This window comes from Notolabrus celidotus, chromosome 20, assembly GCF_009762535.1.
Source record: "Notolabrus celidotus isolate fNotCel1 chromosome 20, fNotCel1.pri, whole genome shotgun sequence".
NCBI lineage: Eukaryota > Metazoa > Chordata > Actinopteri > Labriformes > Labridae > Notolabrus > Notolabrus celidotus.
In genome coordinates, this window is record NC_048291.1 from 22,035,815 (window position 1) to 22,044,119 (window position 8,305).

An 8,305-nucleotide genomic window follows, 5' to 3' on the forward strand; every position below is an offset into this window, starting at 1 on the left:
CAGCATAGTCTGAAGCCACCTCAAAGCTGAGCTAGTCTTATGTCGGATAAACGAACAGGGAAACCCATGAAAGTGCAGCCTTAAAAGGCCACTGACTTAACATATTTACATTCACTACTTAATTACCCAGAATAACCTGTGACGTTACTGGCAGCAGTGCAGTTAAATTAAGAGAAATCCTGTGACTGCTGGGCTACTACACCACATACTTTCCTCAGGAATGGAATGCTGCTGCTCCCAAAGCAGAGGGAGGGAGGAGGTCGCTGTTTTCTCTCAGCTTATGCACATTTTTGAATACCTTGTAGTGGAAGACCATGAAAGAGTCTCCTTATAGGAGGAGGAGGAGGAGCTCTCTGGGTGTTTTTAAAAGTAAACTTAAGACTTACCTTTTTAATCTAGCTTTAAATTTGGAGTAGTTTATTTTATCCCTGGACTGCATTACTATTATTATTTTTATTATTTTAATCATTATTATCTAAACCATTGTTTTAACATGTATTTATTTATCTTATTTATTTTGTGTTCATCTGATCTCGTTAACTCTACCTTATTTTTAACTTTTCTTTCCACTCTTACTTATTAAATTAATTTTACTGTGTTGATTTTCCCTTTTAAGTATTTATTTTTTAATCATGCCTTCTATAATTTTACCATTGCTGTTGTTTTCTGACTGTCTGTTACTCTGTGAAGCACTTTGGGCTACATGTTTTTATGTATGAAAGGTGCTTTATAAATTGAGTTGAGTTGAGTTGAGTTTAGTTGAGGAGGGGGGGTCTGTTTACCAAGAGAAACACCAAGTTCAGGGCTCCCTGTATTGGCACCAAAAGTTGAGTTTGTTCCCCGTGTGAGAGCTCCTGAGCATTAACACAAGCAACAAGAGCTGACTTTGTACGGATTAGTTTTGTAAAGTAAGCAAAAGCAGTCGCCAGCAGTATCTATCTTCTATTTCTGGCCTCCCCCCTGGCCCCCCCCTTCCCAGACTGACGTCAGCAGAAAGTTATTTTCATGAATGGAGGGGGCGGTCACGAGGAATCGGTGACGTGAGTGCTTGCGGAAGCAGAGCGTGGAATGTTGGTACATTGTTGTTGTTTTGTAGTTAATTTAGTACGAGGATACACCGCTGCCCGTCTGCTGGACGCGTTATACCAACTGTGTCAAGGATCTTCGGCGCTTGGAAACCTACTTCGCTACTTTTTACGCATTCCGGTCCACAGACACCCGCGTTCACAGAGGTAAGGTGTTTTTGATATTATTTGGGAATATGTTTGGACATTCCTTTCTAAATGTTAGAGGTGTCGCTCAAGGTGTCGCAGTGGCTGTCACCGTATACTGGGGGGCAAGCAAAACAGGCATGCGCTCTTATGATCATGTTGGATAAGTTTTGATCCCAGTTCTGAAAGTTTGATGTTGACTTTGTAGATTTGTTTCTGTCGCGTAGACACGTGTTGTGTTGGAGTAACAAAACACAATGTCCCACAAAATGTCCGAGAGCTTCAAAACAATAAAAAATTAATAATATTAAATAAAAAAATCGAATAACCGCCCTATTATGTACTTTCCCAGAATTTCAGTATTTTATATTGGATTGAAGTGGGGTGAAATATTCTTTATTTCTATTTGTATTTAATACGACTAAGTCTAAATCGAGTGGAAAAAGCCAAAATATGGTATTCAACTTGATTAATCGATCCATTTGTATTATTTCTGAAGTGATACTAATGTTAATGTTGCAGTCCAAAATGCTGTAATAAGCAGTTTTCAATTGAGAAAGGTCTTTAGAACATAATCGCAACTGTGTCGTAAGATCTGCTGCATATTGTGATTTTCGGAAGTCGCCTGTTGTTTATTTAGACCTTTCATCACTCACTTTTGGGGAAACAGAAGTGAAAGACTCTTGTTGAAACTAATAAATAGCTGGATGAAAAAAAAAAAAAGACGCGTAATTCGTTCACTCTCTCTGTATGTAGTATTTTTTTACGCGGGGTTTAATAAAAGGATGCTATAACACAAAAATACCAGTCTACATTTTTGACATTGGAAACAACACGTGGTCTGCATTTTAGACATGTGGGACAAAGGGCACGCCGTGAAGTTGGACCACCAGGGCTGACTGGTCTGTTCAGAGGAAACAAACAGTCACCAAACAGCAGGAGGAGCATATATTTCCACAAACACTATATCATTTTGGAAGAAGAAAGGGCTTTGCCTTATCTCTGTGTTTATCACTCTTGGTCTATTTTCATTTTTATGATTTGGCTACAGATAAGGAGACTGTCTGGGGGATACAATAGATTTTTTGTACATAATTACTTCTAATAAAAACCACTACCTACAAAATACTGCAATCCTCATGTTTGCATTATAAGATTTATTCTCTTTTATTCAATAACTTAAACTTGGACTGTTCAAGAACATTTTGATGAACATGTGGCAAATATTTGTCTCACTTTATGTTACTGGTCACAGATTTGTGCCTGCAAAGGTTTTTGTGATTCACTGTTTGTTTCTGGTGGGTGCACTGTGTCTGCTGCTCTCAGGGAGGCAGTGGGAGCGGGTGCACTCCTCTGTCATGAGGCTAACATGTGGTCCTATCACAGAAGTGATGATGTCTTCTCTGGTTGAAGAAGTTATCAGCTGACTCATTTTACCCCCGTAGTGACAGTGACAAAGCACATCATGAGAAATCCCCCTTAAAAAAAAGGGATATTGTTAGATTGTCAGCAGACATATCAGATTTCATTTTTTTGCCGCTCAGTGGTGATGACTGAAAGCAGTACAGAATGCAAAGCGTTCCTGTGGTGGAGTATTGTGAAAGTAAAATAGCTGCGGTTGGTGATGTGATGACTCACAGGGAACACGCTTGGTACGGTGTGTTTTCGCTCCGCTTCCTGGAAAAAAGATGTCAAGTTTTGCTTATTGACTTTGGGAGCATGTGATTTTATCCACAGCTGAACATGCCAAACACAGAGCTCAAAGGCAATAACAGACGAACGTGTGAACACGCCTGTGGTGCCTCCATCCAAAGTGACTTCCTGACAGTTATACAGAGCCTGAGACTGCTCACTCTGCCACCCACAGAGATCAGCATCCTGTCTTTTCTTTCTTCAGAAACCAGCTGCTTTCGCCTCATCACATTCAGAGAGGGGGCGAGTGTCGAGTCTCCACGTTTATTTATTTTGTGGGATTGTGTTCTTGGGAATTCCTTGTGACTTCCTAGTTCAATGTCAGATCTTTTCCTGGGCAGCTTCCTGATTCCAATATGACTCAAGTTGCTGCAACATATTAACCAATCTTGATGTCATGTTGGGGAATTAGAGAGATGATGCATTGGTGTTTTTGGATACAGAATATTATGATTTATTCAATGATGCATTAATGCAATGACAGGTAGCAAGAAGTGGGACATTTCATTTTTTTTCCTTTTGCATTCTTGACATTTCTTCGAATCCCATCTTTCCTGGTTTAGGGAAAATCTTTGCTAAGGTATTTGGCGAGTTCTCCTCCCTTTCCGCCAAAAAAAGTTCTGGTGGTCATGCCAACCATTTCCAAGGTTCTCTGTTCTTTCCTTCCTCCCTGTGAAACAACGGGATTTTCCAGGAAACGTCAGATTGGGAGGGTGTGATTCCCTGCCGCTAGTCGTCGCTTTTACCAGTAAACAGCATGACTCACCGCTCAGCTATGCTCTCCATTTCCTTCACATAATATCCCACCAAATGTGCTGCGCTGGAGAAAGAGCAGAGTGCCGTGCGCAGCAGACTGTGGAGAAATCTCTCCACCTTCCTGAGAAATATGCAAGAAAAGCAGGAGCTGTCTCAGTGGACGGCATCAGGCTGTCTGCTTTACGCTTAACATTCTTCCAAGTTCAAACTAAACGAGAGGAAAAACAAAGAGCCAAGCCATGCCGAGTCTGCATTCATCACTCCAGCATATGCATAGTGCTCTTTGATATGATGTTTATAAAAGGAGAAAGCTGGGCCCCACTGTGACCTGCTGAAACTGAAGTGTAGCCTTGAACTTGACCAGATGCCTGACCTAAAAACATAAACATTCAACATCAGTGAAATTATGGTATAGATTTGTTAAACTGTCTTCATCCCAAATGCAAACATTGTTCTTTAACTTTTCTACACAGGCTGGAGTGTGCCCACGCAAAAATCTGTACACAGCTCTCTGTTTTTAGACTTTTTTAGAAATCGCCTTGAATGGGTGAGTGCGTGTTCAAGGCTATGTGTTCACCCAAAGAACAAAGAAAACAGGTTTCCAGGAAAAAAATGACACTTTCCACATGAAACGAGACATTCACTAAAGTTAAACTCTGAAATATATGTCATCATCAGAAATAGAATTTTACTCAATGTTTTACGAGAGAGTTAAGAGAGTAAAAAGAGAGACACTCTTTGTTTACAATGTCTCCAACAAAAGAGAGTAATGGACTCTTGGCTTCCACACATGTGCACACAGGCTGCCTTTGATATGTTTGGGCAAGTGAAAAGACGTGAAACACTTCTGAATTCCAGACATTTTGTGAATTTTGAGGCCGTCGTTTTACAAGCAGGATCGTCTGAACCCCACCCCCACAGCTAAAGTGCATGGCAGGACATATTCAGACAGAGTTTTCCCTCTGCAGTAAAGATCTGCCCGCTTTGTGCCTGTGACCTGAGAGGGTTTGCACATGTGTGTTCACTCAGGAATGTGGTTTTGTTCTTTAGCCTGCCATCTGTGGTTTCTCTGCAAGGTATTTTCCCAGACTCCTTCTGAGTGTTATAAAAAAAAAAGGAAGTATGCGTTGTTATCTTTAGAAGCCATGATTTGTTGTGAGCTTAACTTTACGTCTTGAAAATGGAGATGGGATTTATCTGTCTGTTATAAATGCTGCTTTCTTTTCTGCAATCTCTGCCGTCTTCATCAGGAAAACCATGTCCTTCTGTGGGTTGCAAAAACATAAGCACATGCCTGAAGAATTTGAGGGAAACAATCTGGCCTCTTAGTTCAAGCTTGGAGGCCTCTTGTATGTAAGAGGGAGGCCCCACACCACTTTTCCATGATCTTTATAAAGAACATACCCAGGGACCCCCTCTGACGCAATACCACTTAGATTAGGGTGTTTTTAGCCAACTTACTGTTGAGGAATGCAGCTTTCTTCTTTAGTCTGTCATTTTATTTGATAGTTACGTAATCTCCATTATGCAATTCTTTGCAAAATAATAAAGCACATCAGACTCAGCAGCAGATGTTCCCTAGATCTCTAAACATGAATTCATGTGGGCTTTGGGTTGAGCTGTTTGGTTGGTCTTGATGTTTGTTTTTCAGGGCTGCTCTCTTTATGGACCATGTGAAAAACAAACCCGAGAGTACATTCTGCAGACAGTGATGTTGAATTTTTAACCCCTGTAATGACATATTTCCAGCTCCTACACAGAGAAACAAAGTTGTTCTTCATGTTGACTGCACTATTCCTTGCAGTCAGCAGTTCCAAAGTCCTGTATTAGCATTAAAGCCATAGCATCTGAAAATGTGATAAACCTCCCAAAAAGAACAGCCCCACCCAGAGTATTTTCTTCCAGTGAAAGCTGCAGCTAACAGCACCGCAGAGAATATTTGCCCTCTTGAGATATCACTTATCCCATGCTCACCTAAATTGTTTAGTTGGCAGAAATTTGTGTCAGGACTGTGGGCTAAATATATCCGCCAGAGTTAAATAAGGGCATGGAGCTGCTAAGGAAAGCCCAGTGTAAGAGGATCCACGCAGGGAGACGAAGCCCTAAATCGATAGACTACATTGTCTCACAGCAAAAAATACATCAGTGACTAGAAAGGAAACTATTTCTGTGTGACACTCTATCTCCAGGAATTTTCCACATGCGTATGTAGTGCCGCGTAAAGTTCAACATCACTGTAAATGTTATGCTGATGTGATACTCTGCTGTAACATGTCATGAGGAGGCAGAGCGGGAAGGCTGTTTTCTCTGTAGACCCAGAGACAGCAGATTAGGGGAGTAAGTCATCTGAATAAAATCAGACTCTGAGGAGGTGACAGATCACAGACGAGCTGAGGTTTTTTGAACACAGGATGCCTTCAAGTTATCTGCATGAGTTAGCACTACTTATTTGTACTATGTATAGGCTGTGTTGCGGTTATGAATGAGACTTGTTTACCCTTTTGGTGACCATGTGACTCACACTCCCACACCCATTCGGAGGGCGTTTCCATGGTAGCAGTTGAGCATGGAACAGTGCGCTCGTAGTCAGGCTGGACTGCAGGTCCTGAAATGGAGCCTTGGGGGGATGTGTGCCTCTCACAGGATCACAGCTCAGCCGCTCTTGCTTTTTTTGGCCATGGCAGCAGTCTGGAAAGCATGTGGCTCACTGTAATGAGCAGAGAGACTTTCCTCCTAACTGCCCCAGTGAAATCACGGAGGCCTGAGAGCTTTAATGCAAAGTTCTGTGAAGACAGATGGAGAGTGACTGCCTGTTTCTAATCTTGCCTGGTCTAGTGAACTACATTGGTCAAAGCCCTCCTTCTCTAACAAGTAAATATAGGAGCTCTCCAGAGTTAAGGTTTAATGGTGTCATGCTGCCCTCTGCTGGCAGCTGGGGGTCTAACATGCAAACACAAATATTGACACATGATGCAACACTGGAATGTTGTTGTGATGTATTTAAAGAGGATTTAAGAGGAGTGCCAACATAATGATGTTCTCAGGATTTGCAGAGTACCAGAATGTGGATCAGCAACTGAAGTATAAAGATATGTTACTTAAATAAAAGTATGACATTTCTCCATTAAAAACACTAATGTATATACTTTATTTTGAAAATCCTCCTAAAAGTTTGACAGTATTACATTTAAAAGTATTTTATTGTGCAGAAATTTGGCTGGAGTGATTCCTTTATTATATTTTATTATGCTATTCAACCATTATAGTGATGCTTGAAAAGGTAAACAGAATTTCAATGTTGTAACTGTGAATTATACCTAATGTTGCAAAAAAAAACAGTCACATTTCTGATTATTGTCAACTCTAAACCTTCAGTCATGTTTCTTTCCTCCTCTGATATTTTGTTTTTAGTTAATATTCACAACGTGTATGTCCTCTTTTCTTTTCACAGTGTGTCTTCTGTGAGATTCTGGCCAGTTGTCTGGATGCAGGGAATGACGACTCATTTTAAGACGAGCAAAGCTTTAAAGGTAAGTCGGAGACGTTTAGATATAATAAAACACCTCACATATATGGTGCTGTTATTTACTCACTCTCATATCCTCCTGTAGGTCAAGAGGGAGGCAGGTGAGAATGCCCCGGCACTCAGTGATGATGAGTTGGTGGGCATGTCTGTACGGGAGCTCAACCAGCACCTGCGTGGGCTCACTAAGGATGACGTTGTGCGGTTGAAGCAGCGTCGACGTACCCTGAAGAACCGAGGCTACGCCGCCAGCTGCCGCATCAAACGGGTCACTCAGAAGGAGGAGCTGGAGAAACAAAAGATAGAGCTACAGCACGAGGTGGACAAGTTGGCCGCGAGAGAACGCCAGCATGAGGTTGGAGCTGGATGCCTTGCGAGCCAAGTACGAGGCCCTGCAGTGTTTTGCCAGGACTGTGACCCGAGGGCCCCTCTCGCCAGGCAAAGTGGCTACCACCAGCGTCATCACCATCGTCAAGTCGGCACACCGCAACAACTCCAGCCCAACGCCTTTCTCAGCTCCCTCCTAGTGCTGACAGGACTAGGCTTTTCTCCTCCTGCCTGGTCCTTTCTGGTTCTGACCCAGCTTCAATCCACTCATCCTGTACTGAGAGGACGCTCAGTAGTTAGACTGAAGGATGGGATGGGGTGACAAGCTCTCTGTGATGTTATGCTGCATTCACAATTCTATCTCTCTCTGTGTGTCTCTCTTACCACAATCTACATTGTCTGTGCACTGTGCAAAATTTCCGTCCCTGATTCCCAGCACCGGCAGGGTATCAGGCCTCTGTGACCCTTCCACTTTGACTGATAGGAAAGATTTTCTTTACTCCAGTGTGAAAGTATACCTTACTATGGCAGCACTGGCCAAGGATAGCTCACACACTTGATGCAACAAGCATAAAGTAAGAGAGATTCAAATATTTTTATATGTGACAGTAAAGTTACTCTAAAAGCCTATGCCAAATTAAATTGTCTTCATGTAGAGATGTCTCACTGTAAATGGAGCCTTTAAAGCTATTGCCTTAACAGGATCTTTGAGTGATCTGTATTATTATCTAGTACTTACACATAGTTTAACAAGAGGATTCATTGTTCCAGCTTTGATGGCGGGTGGTCACCGCTC

The 8,305-nt window shown here is 42.0% G+C and overlaps 1 protein-coding gene across 1 annotated transcript; it reads left to right on the forward strand.

Moving 5' to 3' along the window:
• Nucleotides 1-1,060: 1,060 nt before the first annotated feature.
• Nucleotides 1,061-7,823, forward strand: mafk (v-maf avian musculoaponeurotic fibrosarcoma oncogene homolog K). Its single transcript, XM_034711681.1, is given in 4 exon segments — nt 1,061-1,232; nt 7,111-7,189; nt 7,271-7,519; nt 7,521-7,823. Coding segments are annotated over 4 exon segments (681 nt in total). The 5' UTR covers nt 1,061-1,068; the 3' UTR covers nt 7,710-7,823.
• Nucleotides 7,824-8,305: the final 482 nt, after the last annotated feature.